This window comes from Acanthaster planci, linkage group LG03 (assembly GCF_054643075.1).
Source record: "Acanthaster planci isolate LZ-2023a linkage group LG03, COTS_SCS, whole genome shotgun sequence".
In the NCBI taxonomy this organism is placed as follows: Eukaryota; Metazoa; Echinodermata; class Asteroidea; order Valvatida; family Acanthasteridae; genus Acanthaster; species Acanthaster planci.
Genome location: NC_141779.1, coordinates 23,028,557 through 23,055,405, shown reverse-complemented (window position 1 = coordinate 23,055,405; position 26,849 = coordinate 23,028,557). Strand labels below are relative to the sequence as shown.

The 26,849-nt window shown below is 40.8% G+C and overlaps 2 protein-coding genes across 5 annotated transcripts in view; both read left to right on the top strand.

Moving 5' to 3' along the window:
• erp44 (endoplasmic reticulum protein 44) overlaps positions 1–26,849 on the top strand; it is a 107,515-nt gene that overhangs the window by 47,764 nt on the left and 32,902 nt on the right. The gene's annotated exons all lie outside the window — the stretch shown is intronic.
• Positions 1–26,849, top strand: part of LOC147799733 (glycerol-3-phosphate dehydrogenase, mitochondrial-like) — a 54,293-nt gene that overhangs the window by 15,658 nt on the left and 11,786 nt on the right. The window contains exons 1-9 of one of the 4 annotated variants that reach the window (XM_087133885.1): positions 12,050–12,066; positions 15,788–15,927; positions 17,490–17,661; positions 21,017–21,239; positions 22,125–22,288; positions 22,839–23,000; positions 23,792–23,936; positions 24,385–24,578; positions 26,539–26,673. In XM_087133885.1, coding sequence (XP_086990011.1) covers positions 15,814–15,927; positions 17,490–17,661; positions 21,017–21,239; positions 22,125–22,288; positions 22,839–23,000; positions 23,792–23,936; positions 24,385–24,578; positions 26,539–26,673 — 1,309 coding nt within the window. In that variant the 5' untranslated portion in view covers positions 12,050–12,066; positions 15,788–15,813. Of the gene's footprint in view, positions 1–12,049; positions 12,067–12,093; positions 12,264–15,787; positions 15,928–17,489; positions 17,662–21,016; positions 21,240–22,124; positions 22,289–22,838; positions 23,001–23,791; positions 23,937–24,384; positions 24,579–26,538; positions 26,674–26,849 lie in introns of those variants that run through there. The other 3 variants (XM_087133883.1, XM_087133882.1, XM_087133884.1) reach the window with 3 other exon arrangements.

Below are 26,849 nucleotides of genomic sequence, written 5' to 3'. Positions count from 1 at the left end.
TCCCACCCAAATCTGGTTTGTAAGTGTGACGTCACTTCAGTTGAAACCACGCCCACTGCACACGTGCACTGCACATAGACTTACATGCATTGATCGCCGTTTACATGGAACCATGGAACCGGAAGTTAACGCGCAACTTCAGCGATTGTCCAATGAAAGCCTCCAAATCGTGGCGCGTCTGCCTTTGTGACGAAGTCACTTACGAACCGGATGGCGCCCATGCGATAACAACGTTTTACGCGTATCCACGGTGAAGTCCCCGTCTTGCGCCGCTACGCGGCACTAAGGTCGAGTTCGGGCGGCCTGTTCTTGACACGGGTTTCTTGTTCTCGCGCTCGAACTGCGGGAACACGACTCAAGAACACTGTTCTCGGAACAGGATCACACACCACCTCCTCATCAGGGTTTTACAGGAACACACGAAAAAACTCGTGAGATTTTGATTTTTGAACAGCTGCAAAAAGTAGAGAGATGGCTTCCAAAGCCATAGACAAAGGGAACTTTAGCAAAATTAACATTAATTATTTTCCGTAACACAGAAATGAATGTTCCTGTTTATATAAAAAAGAATTCAGCCCATCCAAACATTAACTCTCGAATAACTTAGCCAACATGGACGCCGCCATGTTGCATGTTGCTTGTCACTAACTACCAGCAATAACTGGTTGTTTGTTCCCGGCGTTCGAGCGGCCGACCCACGAATAACAAATCTAGCTGTTCGTGAACATACATGTGGTTTGGGCCTACACCGAAACTGTGTACGCTGTGTTGAATACAAGATAGATTTGTCAAGAGGGAAGAAAACAAAATTAGCAGAGGAATATGTGGTACCTCCTGAAAACTAATGCAACAAATTAATGAAAAATGTTGTCATATTGACAAAAATATATACAGTCAGTGTTTTTAATCTATTTATAAGATAAATTAAGAGCACTGACTGCATATCACTGACTGTATATATTTTGATAATAATATTAGTAATATTCTGATTAGTACGGTGCTAGGCAGCCCTTTCAGACACAAATAAAAACTGTTGACTTGACGCACAACGGTTCGCGCACATTTGTTCTGTGGTTACACGGACTTTCACCCGTTATTTCACCTATTTCGTGAGTAGGGATCAAAATGTTTATGTTGCTGTCCAACAAAAGAAATTGTGTGAAGGCATACCCATGTCTGTTTGCAACAAAGAAGTATGCAATAAACTCATGTAAACACGCTTAACGCGTTAGAGAAAAAGGAATCATACCAGGCGCGCATCTAGAGGGATGTTGTTCATTTCCAATTCTTCCATGTGGAGTAAGCGTGGCTACGTCTAAAGGTTTAGAGACCCCATAAACAAGAACAAACATGAGGAGTCTTGCTTTATGTGTACACGACGACAACTACATTTAGCTATACCCCCCCCTTGCGCTAACAAAAATTTCTCAATCCCAAAGCAATAAATATAGTAGATACCTTCATTCTTAAGCCCTTATACTGCTCAAATGAAGCCACCAAAATTCCGAAACTATTTATCCAATAGAAGGACGTTCGGTATTAAAGTTTATGAAAGGCCGTGTCCGAATTACTTGGCTGCGGCTAGAAACTACACACGAGTCTGTGGTTGTGGCCGCGGCCGGTTCCCGCAAAGTTGTGTGCAGTTTCAAGCCACAGTCAAGCCAAACACTTCTATGCACCCTTTTTTGTTGTCAGGGCAAAGTTGCACTACACAGTGTGTCTCAAGAATGATGCAAGAAGATACTCTCCATTTTAAACGCACAATGTCAACTATTACAACTGTATTTACAACTTCATGGTTTTAATGGGGGAATACTAAGCTTGATGATGCATTTCATTTCATCTTATTTCCTTCTGATGATCCAGAGATGTGCTCCAGTAAACACAAAGCAGTCAAGAGTTCGTGCCACTCTCCAGTTAGACTATTCAGACTGTTATAATCGATTGATTTCAAGGGAGATGCTGACTCCGCCGTGCATTCAAATATGCTGAGAAATAACCCTTATGACGAAAAGTGGTATACAAAGTCACTTCTGAGTGCTTGTGTGTGTTTTGGAATGGCTCTGGGTCGCCAAAAGTAAGTAAAGTGAAATTCCCAGCTAAGACTGTTATTTTCACAGCAATGTAAGTGATAAATATCGCCAGTTGACACCTTAAGCTTAAAATGGACGGTATTTTATTTGCGCCATTTCTGGGATACACAATATGTATACGTTCCCAAGGTAAGCGTGGAATCGGTGTTTAATGTCACACATTTTGGGCGGGGACAGATAGGTGACCGTTGATAGGGGTTTTGTGTTGTTAAAGGCAGTATTGAAGGAAGGACAGGTATAGAAAATTTTATGGCTGGCCTAGCTCTGGTCGCGAGGAGCTTCAGTCAGGTCAGGTTCCGAGACCTGAACCCATGGAATACAAGCTCATCTCTATAGTATGAAGATATGGGTGAGATTGACCCATGGGAGTACCAAAGTAATATTGACCCACACAGTTTCCAAGTCACTGACTCTGTGCGCACCCGTAGCCTGCACCACCGACTCTGCACTTACCGGCGTCATGATCGAATACGAAATCATCCCCAAAGATGTGACAAGAAATCTCCGCCCATGAATATGGTACATTATTGCTGCAACTTGTGAAATTGCTGCAAAATTCTTTCACTAAAACGATAGGTTTTCTTCCTTTTTGCATCTGCTTTCAGGGTTCATAATGAACGAATTGCACATGACCGGTGGTGATGTGAATGGTTTGAATGGTACAGATAAATCCACGTTGAAAATGCCTTGTCTAATTAGCTCTTTCACACTTTAGGCGAAAGCAATGAAATCAACTTGAGTTGAAATGTTTTCGACGGTAAACCCTGGTCTTAATGTCAAGATTTGACCCTTAATATCCCTCGAGTAACTGTGGGTATGCTTACTATGACGAGTCAGGAATACGGGACCTCGATTACAACTTCTTACTGATACTGACGGTTATTCTGCGGTGAAAATATACAAGAAAAAAAATACACAATTTGTTTAATTTGAACCAATGTGAAGCGTATTCACCTCGTTAGCGCCAACGATGTCAAGAGTTCTAAGTCCACAGTCAGGACTACTCTACGGAGGAAGAAAACATGTATTGCAACGTATTATCCACGTCGTAGAACGAAGATTTATCACCTGCATCATACGTAACTAGACCTCTCAAAACCTTGTACAGTCTTATAAATTTGTGCTGAATTATCATAAGATTCTACGATTAACAACTGAAGGCCACGAATGTCTATTCGTCTTTTAACTAAATTAGTCAGCGTCTGATACCGAGACGTTGGCACAAAACGTAGATACCTGCAAGCGATGTGTTAGGGAGCCGTTTTCGAATCAACTGGCTGCGGCTATAGGAGTTAAACTCGCGTCTTTGGTAAAATAGCCGCTAGCCAGCGGCTGCCGCTTGCCCTGCACGTGTCTTTCACGTGACTGGGGCAAGCAGGGAGCAATCTGCGGCTTACACCAAATGAATTGGCAAACTCCCTCAAAACCTGGCGAATCAATATGAAAACATGGATTAAAATGTACGGATTGAAATCCTCTTCGATTTAGCGTTGACATTTTCATGTGAACCCTCGAATTGCAGGAAAACAGGAAGAAATTAGAATAAAGATATTATGGGCTTAAGTAGACTGGACACCTAAATGCTAAAAGTTCGAGTTGTGTATCTTTCAGAAGTCCCTGTTTTGAATAGTCACAAAAACCTTTGATATTTAAGCCCACTCACTGCATGGATTGGAATCTCGTGAATTTTTAAGGGTTTTCTGTGGAACAGTTTTATGTGTATAGCAAGTTCGGCGAGTCCTCATTTTCAGCAAAGTTCAAATTACGAATGCAAATTTAGCGTCTGTCAATACAGTGCAACTGAGTTTGGGGTGAGTAGGCCTACTGTACTCTACCCCCGCAGTTAGTCAATAGGATTGTAAATTGCCACCAGATCAACAACACAGTAATCGCGATCCTCTGTGCTCATAGTGGGAAACACAGTTTTCGAGTTTCATTTTTTCATCATAATTTTTATTTCTCTCAGCCGGCATTTCCCCCCATTTTCAGAACATTGGACATTCTGTTACACCTTTAACTTTAAATCTAAGCCCATCTGATGCAATCGAGACAGTCGCCTAAATCAATGGTTATTTGGTTAAATCTTAGATAAATGAACAGTTTCAGGTGAAGTTGTTTTCTGCAACTGAGAAGAAAAGGCGAAATATTCGTTCAGCTCCTGCTTGATTTGTGCAGTTAGTAAGCTTCGTTTCCTCATTAACACAACACCGGCAGGATTCCTCCAGTTTCATTACGTTTGGAGGACGTCTGGAAGACGTCTGGAGACTACGTACGGGACGGAACCAGTCTACCCTGCCGATGAGCCTCTTCGGTATTTCATGAGTACATGCTCAGTATGAGGCTAATCTGGGAACTGCTACGCGAGCGCGCAACAGTCTGTCCCAGGCGCGGTTGTAGAGCCAACATTTTAGGGGGGCTATACCCTCCGCCCGTGACGTCACTTTTAAACTGTCGCTAGTGCTCTTGCTCTTTTTTGTTTTGCACTTTTTGGAGGGAGGCTGGACAATTTTTTTTTATCGCTAAAGGGCAGGCGAAAACAAAGGAATTCCACTCTTAACCTGTGAGTTTGCGCGCATGTGTGAATATTCGTGAAAAAAGGTAGTTCTGAAGCACACGGTGCCAACGGACTTTTTTGATCTACATGTTTAGCCTGGTTTTCTTGATTAGTACAGCTCGGTATCAACAGGAAATGCGATGATGCTCTAGCGCATATTAGATATAAGTGCTTTGAAATGTGTACGTTAACTGTGGCGGGAAGAGCCTATATACACGTATTGTTCACCCCTTCGACTTACTTTGTGCACATGTGCTAAAATTCGGCAAAGTCGTGATCACTTTCTGTTATACCAAAATCGATCTGCGGAGATCATTGTGTAAAAGTTTGCTGAATTTATACCAGAGATATATAATCAAGCTTCAGATTTCATTTTGTGATATGTTTCTTGTTAATCCTAAACGACATTTCGGAGAAAATGGAATGAAAGATGTCTGTGTACGTTAGGGCCTACATTTCTGAATGTAAAAAAGGGTATTTTGAAATCGAAGTTTTGAATTGTTCTCCATTTTTTCCACACATGCTGCATATCTTAGTGATTTAAAGAGTGTTTAAAAATGATACCATGTTATTTTTAAGCTATAGCTATTAGTTAGTTTGATCAATTTCAATTTTGGCTCTCTGTCAATTGATGATCGGCAATGATTTATGTCTGCACATTTGCACATATGTGTACATGTACTCCATCAACGCATACATGCACTACTACGACTATGGACAAATGATTCTCGTGCAGAATGTTCAATTTGCAATCACTTGAAAATACTATCGATGTTTTTTTTGGTTTTAATACACACGGCACTTTATTTCGTCTGTTTGGATAAACTTGAGAAGTGGTTTTAAAATGGGAAAGACCATAAACGTATTTTCTTTCAAATCCAACTTTTTTTTACATCACTTTTTCAGAATCTTTTTTAAATTTTGTGCAAATGGGTTCATATAATATGGTGGTATAATGTTGTCTAATCAACTTTTAGTGATCAGGTTAGCTCCGTGAACTTTATTTGTTTGTATTTTTTAACAAAAATAAATTATGATCTCCATCCGCGGAAAGAAGTGCTGGAACGGTGTCTGACGTCGCCTGCCTCGAAATCCACAGCAAAGTGATCGAGTGCGCATGCGCTAGCTCTCGGCAAAATAGTGCACAAGGGCATGGGAGTGAACGTACGTGAACACACGGCAGGGGCTAACGGATTCCGAATAATGGGTAGTGTGGTGTCCATATCTCCCCAAACTTAGGCTATTTTTTATGTACAGTCCTTGAGAAAAAATGACGTCAACTTGTTTTAAACAATGTAATAGTAGGCCTATACACTCATTTATTTCAGTATCAATAACGTACGACTCATTTTTTTTGGGAGATGGAATGGAATAACAACCCTCTCAGGCTTGCGGGGGCGTCCACGCTTCCGGGAGTTCAAATGCCTCGGGAAAATAAATGAAGCCTCTAAATAAGGACGCCTTCGTCCACGCACGAACAAACTGTTTAAACAAAATGCCAACGACTGAATAATGAAAATTCCGCAAACCAGCTTGCCGTTCGGAACAGGTTACCATTATATTGTGGATCTGTCTTTTTCCGAAGGCAGTTGAAAGTTTGTGATATGTGCTCTCCTCTAAGTTACCAGATTCCTGCGTGCGAGCTTATTAAATATTTTGCGATCCCACAGGTTATTTAAAATAAGATGTGCCATAACCAGGACCGATCAGAAACCTTTTTCTCTACACCAAGCACTTGGGACTCCTGGCTTCCAACTCGGGATATTTCATTCACAAAAACCTCCGATTGGTTGGCCTATTTTGCTGCGAGGCGGATGGCTACATTCAGACCTGAGCCTGATATCCTATTACCACGTAAAACTGAAAAGAAATATTGTCCAAGTGATCGTAATCTTGAATTTCCAGTGAAACACGCAAGGCCACGATCCTCCTGAGCGTTACCAGCCGGCGCTATATCTCTCCGATTTGGCAATGTTTTCTGTCGTTAATTATATTGTAATGGGCTTGAGGATGTTTGGGACTGTCCATATAAATTCATTGGTCTGTTACATGACAGCCATGTTGGAGGTCCGCGCAATTTTCTTTTCATCTGGATATGTATCCATGATTCGGTTTGCGCATAAACAGATAAAGTCTGCTTTCATGGCTCTTTTGGGGGGCCTCCAAAAATGCCAGCCGCCACATTCGGTGCAGATGATGAGCTATATATTTTTTGCAATTTCTCACATTTTCGAGCAGCACCAAACGATGACTATGCGTAGTTCGTGGGCAAAAAATAGGGAAATATTGTTCCAGTACCCCTGACGTACACAGAAAAAACTCTCAGCAATGATTTTCAACGCTTGCTGAGACTTTTATAAATAACCTCACGAGCCTTTAGGGACACTAAATTTCGCCTAGTGACTTAAAGCCTGCGGTCTCCAGTCTCGATGCGCTGCCCATACACCTTTTGGATGACAGCTTTTGCAAAGAATATCGTTCTGTTTCTAAACACTTAGCTACAAATGCCCACTAGTACCATGAAGTGTCTATTTTTAAAAAGTGAAGGGCATGTTTTTCTTAAGTTCGTCAATATTTACGAGATATACTTTTGTCAAGGTTAGTTTTTATGGGATAAAGTTTTAAAGTTTGATGTGGTAAAATGTAAAAACCGGAATATTTATCATAAGAAACATGAAAAACATTTCTCAAAAAAAGCAAAACCTGTTTTTAGAAGCGTTGTTTCGATAATTGGAAAGAATTTCTTTCTACAGAATATTCTACAAGTTCGTTTTCTACGAGATGTAATATAATTATATTATCGAGTTAGTTTTACGATATCTTTCAAGTTCCTTTTAGTATCTCACAAAACGAACTTGAAAAAAACATAGGGCCTACCTCATAGAAATGAACTGAAAAGATCTATCTCGTAAAACGAAATCTGGACAAAATTTGGACAAAATTCTCTTTCGTGAAACGAAACTTGAAAAAAATACACTTTACTTTTAAAAATATATACTGCATGGCGCAAGTGGCTTTTGTACTAATTACTCCATAGATGAGGTATTGAAATTAACCGTTGTCATGCCAGCCTGCTACTGTTACCAAAAGAACTTCATGCACAGTGGCTCTCGAGAGTTCGAAGATAGATATACACCATAAAGGACGTTGGATTTTTGTTTCTAAATGTATCTGTCTTCAACAAACCCGCAGAGTCTTTTTTGAAAACGCTGTATCTTTTAGTTGTAAAATATTAGTATTACATTAATTCAAGGAAGTTTGGCCGGATATAAGGGATGTGTGGGAGTTAGCGCGTTTGAATTTATAGCGCGATGGGTCAATCTGCCTTCTAAGGAAATCCCACTGTCATTAACAAATGCATAATTTGTGGCAGCGACTAGCCATTATAATACCGAGAACTCATGAAAAGTACGCATATGCGCATGTGACTTGGAGACGTCGATCATCCTCCATATTCGCAGGCAAAAGGAAGCCAGTTTAACCAAAAACACTGGTTTGGTTTTCTCAGCCTGAGTGTCTTTAACCTCAGAAATTAAAAAGTCAGGGTGCATAAGTATGAAATCCCTGACTTCCTGTAAAAATTCCTGACGTTGGCCCGTTTGAAATTATTATAAGTGATGATCAAAAGATCAACCTTATTAAGCATAATAAAAAACTGATTTCCACTTTTTACTTCCTAGGTCTCCCGCCCGTCAACTTACAACTTCTGTTTTCTGTCACGGTGATGCCTTCGACGACATAATGCCCTGTTGGAAACGTCGAGAGCTCTCTCATCATCGGTTCGAAGTCTTCTCTGAGCCACCCTCGAGGGATTTTTTGAATTGTGTATCCTAGTACTTACTCCATGTGTGTAACTACAATGATTTAGTGCTACTTGTATTCATAATATATATACACACATTAACCCCCCCCCCCTTGCGACTCCAGCTTGCACACCGAATCCTTTAATATACTCTTTTACAGTTGTCATTGATCACATCATTTCTAAAGCAAGACTGGTTTTCTTAACCTCACGGGAATGAAGATTTCTGGTGGCGCTCTGCACAAATTCTGAATGGCAAAACGATGTCAGGGTAATTTGACGATGCAACTGTCGCGCCACGTATAGTGTAATTCGACCACCAGAATTAGAAGCCATTACTGCGGTGGCACAACGCTCGTGCACAGGTGGTACGCGCGCGTTACATGCCTCTTCGACAATAGGATGTCGTGATTTGCCAAATGCACGCGCGCGTCAAGCTGAAGAATGTGCGTGTGAGCGCGATGCCACCGCAGTTAGGGCGTCTAATCGGATTAGTCTATAATCTAATTAGAATCTAAACCCGTTTGGGGCGATACTTTCTCCTTGCCCAGCAAGTGCTTGTACTTACATTTTCTGCTTGTCGACGTGCAATAGGTGCACAAGCGAAACAAGCAGCTTTCAAGATCTGTCACATTGGCAATTCACAAGTTTCACTGTTTATGAAATTTAGTTATATTTAAAAAAAATCTGTTATGTAAAAACTAAATAAAGATTGCTACTGACGGACGCGGAGTTTAACGTTTGACGCGGAGCTCGCTATGGAGGCGTTCGATTAGCTTCAACGAGTTGACTCGGGTTTAACTTCGTCCCCGCCGTCTCCTTCGTTTGACACAATACACAAGGCCATTGCCAGGTCAGGTTTTCCCCACGTGAGCTAATCGAACGCACCCTGCATTACGCGCAACGAATAGTCTCGTTACATGGTCTTCGCGTGCAGTTGGTAAACTTCGCACCATCTGTCTCAGTTTCACCGTCTTTCCCGCGTCAAACGCGCATAAACTTGCGCACCTGTGCAATGAGTTCGTACCAAAGGAATGTCAATTTCATTTAAAAACGTGCCCTCTTTTGTTCCCGCTCGGAGCGGATGCGGGTAAAACTGAACGATTCCCTGTTTAATAACCTTTTTGAGTAAAAGCAACGTAAATAAGCGCGCCCAAGTCAGACGAAAAAGTATACATTAGTAGATAGATATGTAATTCACGCCCCGTGATAATTTAGAACCAAAACACTACACTTGCAAGGCCAAGGTTATATATCCCCCCACCCAAAAAAGGAACAGTCATTGAAAAAATCATCCACGCCACCTGGCTTGGGTGGCATCTCTCCCAATATTTGCAGGTACCTCCATTGTTCCAATATTATCCAGCATATTTAATACGAGTCTCTCACTGGTGTAGTTCCCCACAATTGGAAGCAGGCAGATGTCGTTCCTTTATTTAAACATGTTGACAAATCCATCAGCAACCACAGACCAATTTCATTAACCTCGGTTCCTTGCAAAATGCTTAAAGATTTTATGTGTAACAAATTGCTTGACCACTCCTCGCAGTACAATATCATCCCAGATTCCCAACATGGATTTCAACCCAGACGTTCCCGTACTACTCAGCTAGCCTCCCTCTTTCACACTTAATCACAGGCACTTGATGTTTCCAGCCCTCCTCGAATCGATACAATCTTTTTGGACTGGTCCAAAGCTTTTGACAGATGGGATCACTCAATCCTCCTTCACAAGCTGCATCAGTATGGAATTTGTGGTAAAATTCTCTTATTGATTGCTGACTTTCTTTCCAACAGAGAACGAGTTCTCTTCTCGGGAGCGAAATCTGACTGGATACCTGTAACTTCAGGGGTACCTCAGGGCTCCGTTTTAGGTCCCATTTTATTTAACTTCTTCAAAGTTGACTTACCAAACCATGTGCAATCTTCTTTCCCTCAATATGCCGATGACACTGTTTTGTGTAGAATTATTAAATGTAAAAATGACGCTTCCACTTGACAGAATGACCTGAATTCTATCCTCCACTGGTGTTCTGAGAATTCTATGCAGCTTAACTCCACCAAGTGCAAGGTCATATCACTCGCTCCAGAAAGCAACCACTAACTTCATACTTTCTTGCAGCTTCTGAACCACTAGAAGTCGTCTCCTCCTACAAATATCTTGGCATCACTATTTCAAATAACCTCATCTGGTCCAAACATGTAGACACCATTTGCAGAAAGTGTTCCAGACTTGCTGGTTTTGTAAGACGTATTGTAAAATCCAGAAATGCCAGTGTCTTACTCAACTTATGCTTCTCTCTGTAGATCAGTCTTGGAATACGGCTCACCAGTTTGGCTACCCCACCAGAAAAACCACATTCAATGTCTTGAAACAATCCAACGCCGCTTCACTAAATCTTGCCTTCATTTAATACAATGTTTCTATTTCTCTTATCAACAACGTCTTGCCAAGCTTCAATTGCCTCCTCTGTACAATCGCCCACTCTACCTCGGCATCTCATTTGTTGTCAAATGCCTCTATAAACAGGTTTCTCTTTCTTCCTAATTTCTCCCGCAGGTCAACATCAGGAAAACCAACACTTTGTTATTCAAGCACCAATACAGCCGTACTATTTCCAAATTTTCTACGTTCATCTTCCTTCCAAGGTACTTTAACTTACTCTCTGGTGACATTCCGGGCCTTTGTCTCGAACCTTCTTTGAAACCTTTCATCAACTCTTTACAAGACTATCTCTTCAGCCTAGACCCTATTTCACTTGCCCCCTAGAACACTCTTGCCAACATGCATATATCAGAATCCTCTTCTCTTCCTGTACACCAGAGGCAATTATCTAATCACATTTCAGTAAATCAACCCAAACATTCCTCACACCTTGAACAGGTGCAGGACTGAGGAGTATTAGGTTTAAGCTGCATTTCTCGGTATTAGATGTAATTAGAATGTTATGCATTAGCAATACCTTGTAAACTGGGTTTTGATTAATATTGACACCCGTAACCCCGTATATACATGTACTGTTCATATTCATTTTACTATCTAGTAAATTGGTCACTTTAATTTTATTTACTTCAATTATTTATTCTCCTTTTAATTGCAGACATTATATTCAGTGTAATATTTACATGTCATGTCGAGAACTTACGTATTTTGTTTCATTGAAAAATTGTGTCCCCTGTTAAGATGCTACATTAACATTTATACCTGGAATTCTCATGATCCACTTAGTTTGGAGAGCCTCTCGACAGAAACTTGTTTCTTTTAGGCAATCCATCGGGAGCTAAGTGGATATTGTGTATTGTTTTTTGTTTATTGATTTTGTCCCTTTGTAATGTTTGTATTTTTATATATGTAACTTTCTTGGCTGTAATTTGTATGTATCCCGAAAAATGAAATAAATGTAGAAGTAAATGTAAATTCAAGCAAAACACAGGTATCAGCCGTTGTTAAAAGAATTCCTGACAGAATTTTAGTACGCATGCGTATGTTGATGTTCGGCAACAAAATTAGCCTGGTGCACTTTTTAATGTGCCATTTAAAGCACTTAGCAAATGACATGCTTCAGGGTTTCTGTCTTACATTGGTATAGTTCTCTCCGCGCGAGCGAGCGCGCTGGGTATGTAGGCCTAGTAGAGTAGTACATAAAAATACGTTTACATGTACGCTACGAAAAAGGAGTGGCGAATCAAACTCGTGAACTGCCCTGCTTGCTGCACTTAATGGAAATGTCATAAGTTCCTCGAATCTAAAGAAAATGCTGGACGATTTGAGTGATTAGTTTCTAGATAGTGTGGCTGCAGTCAATAAACACAGGTTAGGACGTGATAAGCCTAATGAGTAATGTCAACATATCGTACCCGCCACGACCGACATTACCGCTATGTCATTCGTGATGGTGGGTATGGTACTTTGGTAGGCCTAGTCCGAGTAATTTGGACTTTAAAAAGCGCCCTTTTTAAAATATTTGGACATAGTCGGGCGATAACATTTTAACATTTTAAGGGATGGAACTCTCCCTCTGACGATACCATGCAATTGCCTAGTATTTATCGTGTTTATTCTTCTATTTGACATATTGAGCATGTCATGCATGTTGAGTGGAAGTTGGATACCGAACACTTATCCAAACTTGAGCAACTATTTTCAGGGCTTACAAGCTTCCCTTTGGTAATGTCTTTGGGTACGTTCCACAGCTCACAAGATCCAACTATGACACTATTCAGCAGGACCTAATGTAGTGTCTCACCATCTCAGAGTAGACTACTCACGCTACTTTTTGTACTGGCTCAGTGCAATAACTTGAATAAGGTTATGCTTAATCTTAGCCCCACTAGTGTGGCACGGACTCTCACTCCCGATCCATCCTTAGAGTGAGAGTCCGTGCCATGCAAGTGGGGCTAGCTTAATCTGTATGCATAAAGAAAAGAATTGCAGATGTATTACCCTCACAGCCCTGAATACCACAAAGTACTGCTTAGTAGTAAAATGTAGTATACAGTGCTAGAGCTTGTAAGAGGACATGACATTATTGTTCTCTGAAGCCATAAAATACAATAGATAAGACAATGTACCATACAGTGCTCTGGCACTATGAATGCATGGCTTTATTGTTCTCTGTACGAGTAACAATGGAGGATACCCTAGCCAGAAGTAGTACTTTGTAGTGCTAGGTCTTTCAGGTTTAGACTACCGCTTAGTATTTTTATAGTACTGAGTACTGAGGCAAATTTCATGCAGAACTGTTAGGGTTAACGTTCATAAAGAAAAGATGGCTCGTGTATTATTAAACAGAAGTGACACCCCTTTGGTAGGGATTCTCCGCGTTTGAGCACAGGTTGTTTGTGCTTGTTACGGGACTTACATGACCAATTTCTGTTGGAATATGTGCAGTTTTCACCGTAGCACCAGGCACCCAACTAACATGACCCCAACCAATCTCATCCTTACTGATGACGGGGTCATTGTGACCTGTCATGACAAATTGAGCATAAAGTCGCACTCCGCTCATTCATATTATGATGGTTCAAGTTAAAATGGAAGAGGAGGTCATGTTTTGGGGTTTTGTCATATTTTATAAGAGTGAGGTCCCAAACTTTGAGCAGGATCGGGTAGTTAAAAAGTCATTTTCTTACCAATTTTGACGATAGCCTTATTCGTGCCCGGTCAGAAATGTTTAAACAATGTCGGAAACAAAGGTACGAAGCTGTCGGAATAATGTCACGTTGTCATTCTACTTTTACCAGTGTTATATATCATTGGAAAGCTCTTTTTCTGCCGAATTTAGAAATACCAATACCTCAATTTTGGAAAATTACAACTTTCAGCTCATTTTGTAGTGACAGGTTGCAACTTCTCTCAGAATCTTTTGAAGGGTTTCTGGCGAATCCATGGGAAAGGTGGCATGCGGTCACTCTTACTTGTAGATGCCCCTTTGGGCTCGTTACCCTTTGAGAAGTCAGAGGCCATTTGATGCATGGAGGGTGCTCCATTTATTATACAGTGTACATTGTACGAGATCTCGCCATGATTGACCCCTCTCTCTGGATTGTTTGCTGATATACTAAGATCATGTAAAACTTAAGTGTGATGGGGCAGGGGATATGAAAGAACAAACGGTAACTACTTGTAGAAGAATTCCCTGTGCGCTAACTTTTGGACAATCCGACCATTTTATTCTTGAGGGCTTTTTTGCCAAACCAACGGATGCACATTCCCCATTCCTCACCTTTGCTTCATCCTTTTCTGCAAATCTGTATGCAATATTCATGTGCTGCAGTTTTTCCCTTGCAAAGAAATGCAGAAATGCACTAGGGACGAACCTACAAGTATCAATGCATTTAGCTTATGGAGGGAATCCCCACTTCCAAATGTGCCATCTTTCCGGTCTTACTCAAAACGTCCCTTATGATTTGAAAACAAAAAACAGAGAAAAACCAAAAAAAGATTATTCTTAACTAAAAGCTTTGTGGTACATGTAAATCCTGAGCATATTAAGTCCAGTCTCAGATTAATATGCAGAATGCATGTAATGCGGAATGCACTTTCTTCTCTGAACAGTCCTAGGGTTCTACATGTACATTATTCATAGGATTTGACAAAGTGGCAGTGACAGTGTAATTTTTGCCCCGTGCAACATGGCATTATGGCCCTTCGACACCTGTACATGTAACTGAACTGGTTGATGGTTGATGATATGTTTTGTCTGATTGAATAACAGGACATTCAAATTGTCCATTGGAAATTCTTTACAATGTGCTTTTTTCACAAACTGGGTACTTTACACGTACATGTACATGGGTTACGTGTACTAGTATAGTGGTACATGCGTATTGGGTTCTTTCATGAGGTAATGTGATCCATCGTACATGTGCATCTACGATTGTTGTCTAGCCAAATGTGACCTGCTCTGAAAAAAAGGGTATTAAGTCACGCAATGCCAACACATGTCATGGCCTGTTCTATTTGGAGAGGGCAAATTTTCTTCAAAAATGTGATTTTGTGTTTTTTTCATTTAATAGCTTCTATAATATTTATATTTTCCGAATTTGTGATTACAAACATGGATACTGATGAATAAAGATAAAAAAATTGTTCAATCAGTATTCAGTAGGAAATCCTATTTACATGTACATGTAGAATTGTGTTTCCAAGCACTACACTTTATGAGCTTTTTCCTGAAAAGTGTTACTTATTAAATCTGAAAATGTGGACATACAAAATATGACAAATGTCTATATATCTCCCAAACGCAACATGCTGCGGGGGTCATTCATATATCAAATTCTAGCTTTTGATGTATAGAATCCAGTCACATTAAAAACTTGTAACCTGAATCTGGCGACTTATTACCCATTTTTCTAGAGCCGGTCACAAATGGTTGTGCACAGTATTTAGCCAGCCGACATGCCCTTCAAAGCCTCAAAGAAAACTACTAAATGATAATACAGAACTACTGTAGCATCCAATCCCTGTATTAAAATTTGTTGAAAATTTCTCTTTGCCTGTGGTTGACACATAATATTTTTTACATCGAGAGCAACAATCTTCACCTGTGCATGTACATACATGTACGTGTAGGTTCTCGGGCCACATCCAAAATACTGGTACATGTACATGTACTTGGCAGCGAGTCTATGTAGTGGCTGCTGCCAGTTCTCAGAGAGTCATGTGTAATATCAAGCCGCAGCCAAGTGAGCAGGACACAGCCTAATGCTCTTACACATGTACATCAGTGATCCACAAATACAGTGTCTTTGCGGATCGGTCAAAAGGAATAAATTTGGCTTCAGAATCACCCAAGTGCTCCATCTTCCTGTTCCTTGTTTTGTGCCTGGTAGACAGGTTTGGTTAGTTGGCTGGTGTCATGGCGTCATCTGGCCGTCTGCGCAAGGTTGTCATCGGCGGGGGCCTCCTGGGAGCTGGCGCACTACTGGCCGGCTACGTTGTCAGCAGGAACTCGGCTCAGAAACTCTCCAAGGTACTTGTGCATGTACATTTAGATTGGGAATTCACTTTTGTGGTTTGGTTTGGATTAAGCCAACTTAGACAGAAGGAAAAAGTCTTTAAAACCTGGAGCCAGTAAAAGCTTGCAATTGGTCAATGCTTTTCTTGAAGGATGACTGGATGAGTATAGAAATTGGTAGTTTTGTGAATCACTAAAATAATGTAAAGGTTGTGCATTGTTTAAACTTTGGGAACCTTTCAACCTCTGAAAGGGCGAGCATTGTCGGCGAGGTGAAGACATACTTCTTAACCATTTTAATAAAAAGAAATGTACTTGTTTGTGAAGCAGCTGACGTGAAACTTTGAATTTGCCACAAGTTAGTAGTAGAGTAGTGTATTTAGGAAACACACCTTCTTGTATGCAAGGCTTCAGTGACAGAATATCAGAGGGGGGTATTGAAATGCCCTTAAAGAACCACGTCATGGATTGGTGATTCATCAGTATGTGATACCACTGGAAAACTAAAAGTGATCTTATTCACAAATCGGCCATTTTGAATTGAAAGCAAGGTTTACTTTTTTAATTTTGGGAGCCTACATGTTTACAAGCAGAAAAGTTCAGTACAGATTAATTTCATTTCCAAGTGATGAACAGTTTAAATTTTGTGATTTATCATGAAGATCTACATACATGTATGTGTGTTAAGCAACTTCGAAAAAAATTGAAAGTGAGGCATGGAACCCTAAATAGCCTGGTACCACCCCTTTGGCAGTGATATTACTTTGAGTTGGATAGAATTAGGGAACATGATCAAAATCGGCCATTTTGAATTGAAAGCAAGGTTTACTTTTTTTTTTATTTTGGGAGCCTACATGTAAGCAGAAAAGTTCAGTACAGATTAATTTCATTTACAAGTGATGAACAGTTTAAATTTTGTGATTTATCATGAAGATCTGCATGTACTTGTGTTAAGCAACTTTGAAAAAAATTGAAAGTGAGGCATGGAACCCCAAATAGCCTGGTACCACCCCTTTGGCAGTGATATTACTTTGAGTTGGATAGAATTAGGGAACATGATCAAAATGGCTCCCTTGTGATTAAGGTCTGTTGAGGGGAGGAAATCAGAAATAGTCATTTGTGCCTTATTATACCTCAGAATTCACAAGTGAAGTTTATATTCAATGCAGATGGCTGTATCGTTAATTGACAGCTGTTGACTTCTCATGGGACTCGTAATAGTACCTATCATCGGCATCATTGCCTTGTTGCTGAAATCATGTGTGTAGTTGCATACGTGAACATTAGCAGCACATGCTGTACATTTACGCACACAGAATATTTTGATGTGATTTGACTGTTGACTTCTTATTGACTTGTATCTAATAATTGTCAGTGCTGCTCTCTTAAGTCATGTAAGTACTAAAATCATGTGCCAACTTACGTGACCTACGTGTACATGACCTACATGTACGTGACCTACATGTGCATGACCTACATGTACGTGACCTACATGTGCAAAAAATACTGGTACCGGTAATGTGTTTTGAAACAAACTTTGAAATCGCACATTTCTTTTAAAAAACCCCTTCCGACAGAATCGGCAGGCCCATGTCGTGGCTGCTGAGCTGCGCAATGCTCACCTCAGCATGCCCCTGCCGACTCGAGAGCAGCAAATGCAGTCACTGCAGAACACTCACGAGTTTGATGTGCTAGTCATTGGGGGCGGAGCTACTGGATGTGGAGTGGCGCTGGATGCCGTCAGTCGCGGTGGGTATAGTCATCCAATTCCTAATTCTTGGAGAGATATGAAATACTACTGAAGTACATGTACATGTAAAGCTTATGAAACAGTCAACCAGGTTCTCTTTCAACTATTTAGTCGGCCCAAAATTCATAAAATGACAGTTTGCCAGCAAGAATAATTTCAAAAGGAGTTTAGTGTCACCATCTTCAAACCAAGTAAGCTTTTCAACAATATTTCAATTTTTTGGATAACTGCAAATGTGGTATGCCCCCTTAACAGTGACTTTATACGGACAGTCCAAGTCTATCTTTAACACCAGCTCTTGCAGTATGCGGATATATTTTAGAACTCGGGGGCCTGTATGCTGAAACTGGGACTGTTTCCAAGTGAACGTGCCTGACAAAGAATACACTTGTTTGCGTATTACCGGCACAAAGGGTTCAATTTTGGAGTTTCTGAGGAAGCTTTCAAGCAAACAATGCCAGGCAGCACATTGTAAATGCCAGGACAGAGGTCACAGATCTGCCAAGCAAACTTGCTTGGTCTCTGCAAAAACAGCAGGGAACCAGTCACTAGTAGGATTGCCACAAGGCATTTTAGCCGGTAAACAATTTCTGCTAAGAAAGTTCTTGTTAGTGCTCAGTAAAATTGCATTCTCATTTTGCAATTGCAAGAACCTTGTCACCAATGAACTTTAGTCAGAATACAGGCTTATTAAAGCTGACTGCTTTCTGATTTTTACTTGCCGTTCCTGCTGATTGAGCACAAACCTCGGTGATTAGTTCCAAACTGAGAACAGAAATTTGGACCCCACTCCTTTGAGTTTAATCAGTAAGCATCAATAGACCTCTGTACTGATGACGCCATACTTTCTTTATGCGTGGGCTTTTGCTGTAGTGCTTAGTGGACTGTTGGCCCAGCTTCTTAGAAAAGTGCACATGTAAACAAAATGTGACGTCATCAGTGCAGAGGCTTATTCATGACTGTGCCAAACGAACAAAGGTCGACTGTCAACATGAGTTTAAAGATTATATAAAGATAGCTTTTCAAAACAGAAAATGTATTCACCAATGTAGTGTATTCGTGAAGTTTATTAGTTTCTTCAATCTCTTCAGGGAAATTTAGATTCAGTCCCAAATAGGCCCCTAGCAGAAACAGAGCCATAGATATACATGAATGTGAAATTATGCAACTGTTGATGTCAGAATGCAGTGACAATATCCAGGCACTCGTCATGTTGTTTCTGCTTCTGTGAGCGGATTTGATCTGTCAATAGAGTAAAATGTGTCTGTACACGTAGATGTGCCTGCAGATTTCCTGTCAGGATTTTCATAGGTATTCAAGGAATATCACGTCAGCAGTCACCCAAATACATGTGCTCTGTGTTTTCCGAAACATTAAATGTAAAATTGAATTATAGTTTAAATCGAGTTGAAAATGGGCTTAGTTTAACCACTTGCAACCCCACCATGAATAGATGAGGGCATAAAGGTGATGAATAAGAGTAAGTTAATTATTTGATGTGCGCATGTACCGTAATTTTTGGAATATAAGCCACGGCTTATACATGTACATTGATTCTCATGCTGAAAGTTGTCTCTGCGGCTTATATGCTTGTACGAAAAACTTTGAAGGATAAAATCAGTCACAGAAACCCTGCCCAGTCCACACGTACCATGTACAGTACTAGTGGGGCAGTCGTGTTTTCATTGGTCATGTTGGTTGTCGTTTACGTAACTCGAACCTCGAAGAATAAATGAAAAATCAATCACAACAAACTTTACTTGCTCTGCTGTAATGGCAACATTTAGTGATAGTTTCCTGCTTTTTATTCTTTCTCATGGTGTATTTTTTGCACACAAATAATAGTTTTACTGAGATTTTTTGTTGTTGTTACCTAATGGTTTCTTTCTACCACTAAATAAAAATCAACCTAGTACATGTACCTTTGTGTGGCAAATCTTGTCTTTTTGCCGATCTTGTGTTCGGCGTGACGCACCACGGAATTAGAGGCTTGTTTTCACTTGGGTTTTCTGATGATGTCACTTTCTGTGGTCACATGGTTATCGGAAAGAGTCAACGATTGGACTCTCCATGAATGGGTCTGCGGTAGCAGTGAGCCCAAAAGCAGGATTTGTCGCGGTCGGTGCCGGATGGTGTATGCAGTGTGTGTGCTATCCAGCATGCAACACAGGCGGTCATGCTTGGTTGTGAAGACTTGAATTAAGGTCTCGCGGCGGTCCTTTACCTGAAACAATTTGGCTTTTTTTTATCTGCGTCACAAAAGCTTCGAGATAACCATATGTAGTGTTGTGAACATTTGGAGGTATTGAGGTATTTTTGTAATAAATTGTATTCTTTTAGTGAGAAAAATTCAGCCTACCGGATAAACGGTCTTTCCACTGAACTGAATTCGAGTTACCAAGATTTTATTGTACATCCACATAACTTTTGCTGGGGGGCTTGGAAAAAAGGCAAGAGCTGCCGCACGGCCCACGCAGGACAACCATCCACACTGCAAAATGTATTAATTTGGGAGGACTTTTGATTCATTTTGAATGGTGGCACTCGGTCGCACTCTGCTTTGGTGTATTAGGATCGCACATGTAGTGGAACCTTTTACATACCGTACATGCTGTACTGATGCTTCAGGAAACAGCACAATGAACCTTCATGGTTGGATCGTCACTGCTGCAGTGCAGCTTATTTGCCGACTTTAAATCTGAACTTGCCAATTTTCGCATGCTTCAGCTCATACACCGCATGGCTTATATTCCAAAAATTATGGTATTTGTGTGCTTACAAGTACATAAACATAATTATGCAGATTTCATGGGAGAGAGTTCACCATACACCACATGTTATAATCACCCAGGAGTATTCTTTAATTGAGGTCCGTGTGATTATAGGTGCAACTTTATACCACACTGTAATGAATGAAACCTATTTGACAACCTTTGGGGTTAAGTGTAATGAGTAATGCACTTTTTTCAAACACGGAGATTGGTCCATTGTTCAGTTCATATGTTTTCTGTTCAAATTACAAATCTAACATTTTGTTCATTGAAAGCACTTTTGAGAGAGTGGTAGACGTCGGTTATACTTGCTAACAATAAATCACAAAAGAAAGGGAAGTTTATGACAGCAAATGTCAAAACTGTCAAGTTTCTTTTATGCACAAATCAATGCAACATTGAAGACCTCTCCCTCAGATGGCGTTACAGTTTTGTTCGTGAATATGGAAATTGGCATCAGCAGAAAACCTCCAAAGTGTGCCAAAAATATGTTGCTTTTAAAATACGTTGTAGCAAAACAAAGTTGAAAGTAAGGTTAGTTGAAACACAAAAGTGCATTTTCAAGGGCATTTTTTCCCCCCAGGGCTGAAGACGGCACTGGTAGAGATGTACGATTTCTCGGCGGGCACCAGCAGCCGCAGCACCAAGCTGATCCACGGCGGCGTGCGCTACCTGGAGAAAGCGATCAAGGGCCTGGACTTGGAGCAGTACCGGCTGGTCAAGGAGGCCCTGCATGAAAGGGCCAACCTGCTAGAGATTGCCCCTCATCTCTCCTCGCCACTTCCCATAATGCTGCCGGTGTACAAGTGAGTATTTGCCCCATCTCCAATGGATTTATTTGACAATTTTGATTGAAAATGGAGGTTTCGGGCATGTTTAGGTTGATTTCTTTAGGTTGATTTCTTCCCAAAACATGCTGCCTATTCCCTCTGCTCACATCCAAAGAACGTGTATATATATTCATATCTGCCTTGATAAATCTTTGCATCTCTGACGAGTTCAGAAATTTCTAGTGCCCATATAATAGAATGTTCTTTTCACGTGTACCATGGATAGAACTTCTGGTTTTTTGCATTTGCCATTGTAGTCATGCTGTGCATTGGGACAGATCGTTCGGTGACACTCGATTGACTATCCGTTAATGGAACCTGTCGTTGAAATCAAAGGGAATTATTCAGGCAGTGTCTGATATATCAGTTATCTTGTCATCTTTTTGAAGGCAGTTCTTGGTTGTAGAGCCTGCTTTTTCTACATCAGAGTTGCTGTGTTACCGTCGCAGTAGCTGGTATGGTAAAACTATGGCTTACCGTCAGCACAGAAGCAAAAGAAAAGTTTACTGGGTCTTAAGACAAATCTCACACAGCTATCAAAATTCCAAACAATTAACATTACCACATGTAGATACAGAACTAACATGTGAACGTCTTTAAAGATAATGGGCCAAATTTATGTTTCAAGGAAAAATCTCACACCGACCAAGTTGGACGTTTCTGCAAACTTTGGTCAGCCATATAAATAGTAGCCCAATGTGAGACAAGTCCATGGAACTGATTGAAAAAAGTAAGACTGGGCATCCCTTTTCCATTAGTTGGTTGTTCATGATCTTGTATGGGTGTAATTATTACCCACTTCCACATATACACGTGGTTTTAGCCAGAGCGCTTCTCATAAATGTATTGTCTTTGCGGAAGGTGGTGGCAGCTGCCCTATTTCTGGGCAGGCATCAAGATGTACGACCTGGTGGCTGGTAGGCAGTGCCTGAAGCCCAGCTACCTTCTCTCCAAGACAAGAGCCTTGGAGCTATTTCCCATGCTCAAGAAGGAGAAGTTGGTCGGCGGGATCGTGTATTACGATGGTAATGGATGGATTATTGCTTTCTTTGTAAACACTAACCGCTAATCACGAGACATGAGGGCAAAAACTTCTGAAGGCTCTTTGCAAAAAAAGAAAAAAACAGAATTAGAGAATGCACCTATGACTGTACTGAAGAAAATGTGGAGCCCCTGGCCTTTTCAGGGTTAATGTGAATAGAAATGAGCTAAGCTCTGGAACATCAGATCACTGCAGACCACATCATTTAAAAGCTTTTAAAACCAAGCTTAATCTTTTTTCCTGTTTAAATTGTGTCTTTTTTTCCGTACGTGGTGTTGCTTAGCACCTGGATCAACATGGACACTGTGGATGGAATAGCAATTACAAAATCTTGTTATTGTTATTACAGAATAAACTTCAAAGTTTGTGACATTTAACAGAAGCATACATGTATGTACCATCTACAGTAGTATGGTGGATCCAGTAATAATGGTCGCATTTGATATGGTTCGGATTAGGCTGGGTAATAACACATTTATTGTTACGCTCACCTGTCAAAATGAACACCTTCTCTTTGAAATAAATGCTCATAGGTCAGCATAATGACGCCAGAATGAATATCGCCATCGCACTGACAGCAGCGAGGATGGGGGCGACAGTCGCCAACCACACGGAGGTGCTTAGCCTGATCAAAGGCAAGGATGCAAGCGGGCAGGAGGTCATCAAAGGAGCGCTAGTCAGGGACAAGATGACAGGTGGGTTTTGAGTCATGCCGTTGATGAATTAGACGACCCAGACTTGGTGTTCTTTTGAGTTTGCGCTGTTAAGTATATGTTGCCAAACTCGATGACTTACCAGTACATGCGTTTGTAGTCGCGATGAAAGTACCTCTAGAAATAACAGAAGGTTTCTTGAGCATTTAAATTGTAATATGTTTAGAGTGCTATGGCCTTGTGGTTTAGAAGCATTGGATTCATAGTCCTCTTTAAGTTCAAATCTAGCCTGGGATCATGGTGCGAGGATCACCGTATCCCTGCGCAAGGCGCTTTGTCACTTGTTGCTTCTCCCCACGCAGGAGTAATTGGGTACCCTGTGAGGGCAGAGATGGTTATTGTGGTTGATTTAGGTGCTGTGTGCTGAATTGGCAGCATCAAGCTGCGTACTCCTTAGGGAGCTGAGATTGTATTTGAAATGTTTCATGAGCCCAGTGAGCAGGGATAATAACAACGGAAGGCGCTTTGATCTCAGTTAAAAAGTGCTATAAAAAAATCTGTTTTCGTTATATAGTACATGTAAGATTTATTCTCAAAAATATATGAGTGTTTTTCCCCACTTTTAATGGAAATGTCTTTTTCTCTTCCTCATCCTTTTTTTTTTGTTCTGTTGAACCAAACTCCCAAGTGCTACATTGTTTGGCTCTAGACTTCCAGTTGTACCGATGCTTATTTGATCGGTCACTGTGTATGATAAATCATACTGACACGGATTCAGTCCAGTTGCGGAATTGGTAAAACCTCTGGGCTTTCCACAATGCCTTTAACCGCAGGCAAGGAGTACAGCGTCCTCGCCAAGTCAGTCATCAATGCGACGGGGCCATTCACGGATTCCGTCAGGAAGATGGCCGAGCCCGAGGCCACCACAATCTGTGCACCCAGCTCAGGTATACACATCGTGCTGCCTGGTTACTACAGGTAGGTATACAAGTGAAGTTTCTCCTGATAAACCGACATGCCTCTGTGAGCCAGTGTTTCTTTACATTTTACGATTAAATATATTTCTATTACCTACAAGTTATTAAACCTTCCCCAAAATAAAAAGGAGCCCCATACACCCCACAACAGAGATGCAATATAACAAAGTTTCATGAAATTTTAATCATCACTTGATACGATATGCCTCTGTTATTGATTCAGAAACTGTACATTAACCTTTTCTCCTCTCTCCAACATTTCTATGATTTTTTAAGACCCAGCTTTAACGTGTGATGCTTATGAATACTCTTGTAATTGTTGCTGGTGACTTTTTGAATTACGGAGTGCACTTGGTGATGAGGAGTGGCTACATGCATGCACCGAAATCGCATTCAGAGAGGTACGCCTGCTCAATAACCTTTGAGGGATTTGACTCTTTGTCTCTCAGTCCAGAAGCCATGGGTCTGCTGGACCCTGCCACCAGCGATGGCCGGGTCATCTTCTTCCTGCCGTGGCAGAACTTCACCATCGCCGGCACGACGGACAACCCTTGCAAGGTGACGCACAACCCCGGACCCACCGAGGACGAAATCCAGTTCATTTTAAACGAGGTCAAGGATTATCTCAGTCCGGAAGTAGCAGGTGCGTACAGATGCATTTCAGATCAGGGGCTGAATGTGTTGACCCGGAGGTCAGTGGAATGATCCATTTAGTCCTGTGGGTGACAACACTTTTTTTGACCATTGGGTTGCGTATGGCTATGATGATCAATATAGCGAATAGACTTCAGTGCATTGGTCTCTTGTGTAATAAGTATATCTGCAATGATTCCTGAAGGGTTAATAATCTCTTTTGCGTGGTTTTCCTTGTGGAGGTGCAGTGTTTAAGTTTCATATTTGTATGGCCTTGGTTGTATCATTTTTCCTTAATTTTAGACCTGGTCCATATCAGATATTTTGCCCTTTGGGGTTCTTTTTTTTTTACTTTGGGAATGCCGTAGTAAAGAGCTTTTTACAACAATGCCTGTTGCAAACAAAGCCTTAATGTGTTGCTTGGCTCTGTTCTGTCTTTGTAAATGCATACTGCAATTTTGATTTTTGTTATTTCCTGTGCCTTTGAAATATGAGTTTGCATTTGTATTGAGTCAGGATTTTGTTGAAGTTTATATGCCCACTTTAAAACTGGTTTAAAGCACTGTTACGATAGTGTGCCTGCCTGCCCTATAGAGGGCCGTGTGTGGTTTACAAGATAGGGTTACGTTGTTATTAGTGACTTTCCACGGGTATGTCATACAACATGCATTAACTTGTGGGAAGGAGAATCTTACCTTAAAGCTGCATATCCCAAGATAATGTACATTTCCCCAATGCCATAATGGTAATCCCTCTCAAGCAATGCAGCAAGGCACTTAGACATAAACATTCAATAGACCCTTACAATCACAGTAAAGCCTGGTTTCAATATGGTCATTTGTAAAGCAGACGGTCCGTAAGACGTCAAGACGCAGACAGTCGTAGAAGAAACGCTGTGCGAAGTCATTCCACCAAAAATAAACAAAAAGGCATGTGAAAAAATACAAAAAAATGCCTTTTTTAGGTGGCAATGTTGCCTCTTGAAGCCAAACTGATGCTCCAGTTTGATGTAGTTTGTTAATGGTCTGCTATTTTGTCGACGATTGGGGCTGCATATGCTAGCAATAAGGAGAAATTGGACAAAATCAGTGGTACCAAGCATGAGAAAATCGTTGTACGCCCGTCATGCCAAAGTGTGTGTTTGTGTAGGCCTACTCAGCGACTCCATGCAGACAGTCGGCAAAGTTGAACTGGGCTCAACTTTGCCAATCCGTCTGGGGCTAGTTTTTGTGGCGACACTTCTGTTTGACATGTTTCCATTTCTTTGTGTTGCAGTTTGCATCTTGATTGCGTTGCTCTCTGCATTTCTTACGTCGATGTGGAAACCACCCGTAATATAAAACAAAAAGATTACAGCTATAGACAAAAGACTATAATTCAAATATAATCATCCTGAAAAGTGCTTCACATATAAATATTAAAGTTAATTGAGAAACAAACCCCACTATGAAAAGAACAGAACATTCCCATAAAAAGTTGTAATGGCTGTCAAAAAAAATCACCACAAGACCAGAAAACTAGGACTCCTCCCAGCAACAGCAACAAAAGTACTTACGAGGAAAGTGAAACAAAACAAACAAGCAGCCCCAAAACAACCAAACAAACATCCCAACAAACAAACAAAGCCACAAAAAATGACCCCTCATGGGTACAAAAAACTGACCCCTCATGAATACAAAACAGTCACACGCACCAAAAATCTGGCAAAGCGATTCCTCACAAATACAAAACAATAACATTGAATATCATAAAATCTGGAAGCAAAAGTTGAATCAGCAACAAAAAGTCACAATTCCTAATTTTTAAAGAAGGCCTGATAAAAGAGAATAGTTTGGAACCCGGTTCAAAACTATCAATATTCATCGACATCAGATTGCATGGTTTTAGCACAACCTTTCTTTTTTACCGCTGAGAAAACTTTTGTTCACAATGTCTACCCTTAATTTGAGAGTTTATTTCTTTTTCTGCAGTGAGGCGGGGTGATGTCCTTGCTGCTTGGAGTGGCATTAGGCCATTGGTCAGAGATCCAAAAGCCAAGAACACAGAGTCCATTGCCAGAAATCACGTCATTGATGTCAGTAGCAATAAAATGGTCACCATAGCAGGTAGACATTGTCCACAGACCTGTGTAATGTCATAGTTTACATTCTCTCATTTAAACAGGCTCAGTCAGTTTGACCATAGGCACAACTGAGTACCTTGGTATGTACATATGTGCCTACCTCAAATAAGCATGTGCATGTGGCGGCCTAGCTTGCCAACCCAGTAGAAACAGCGGTGG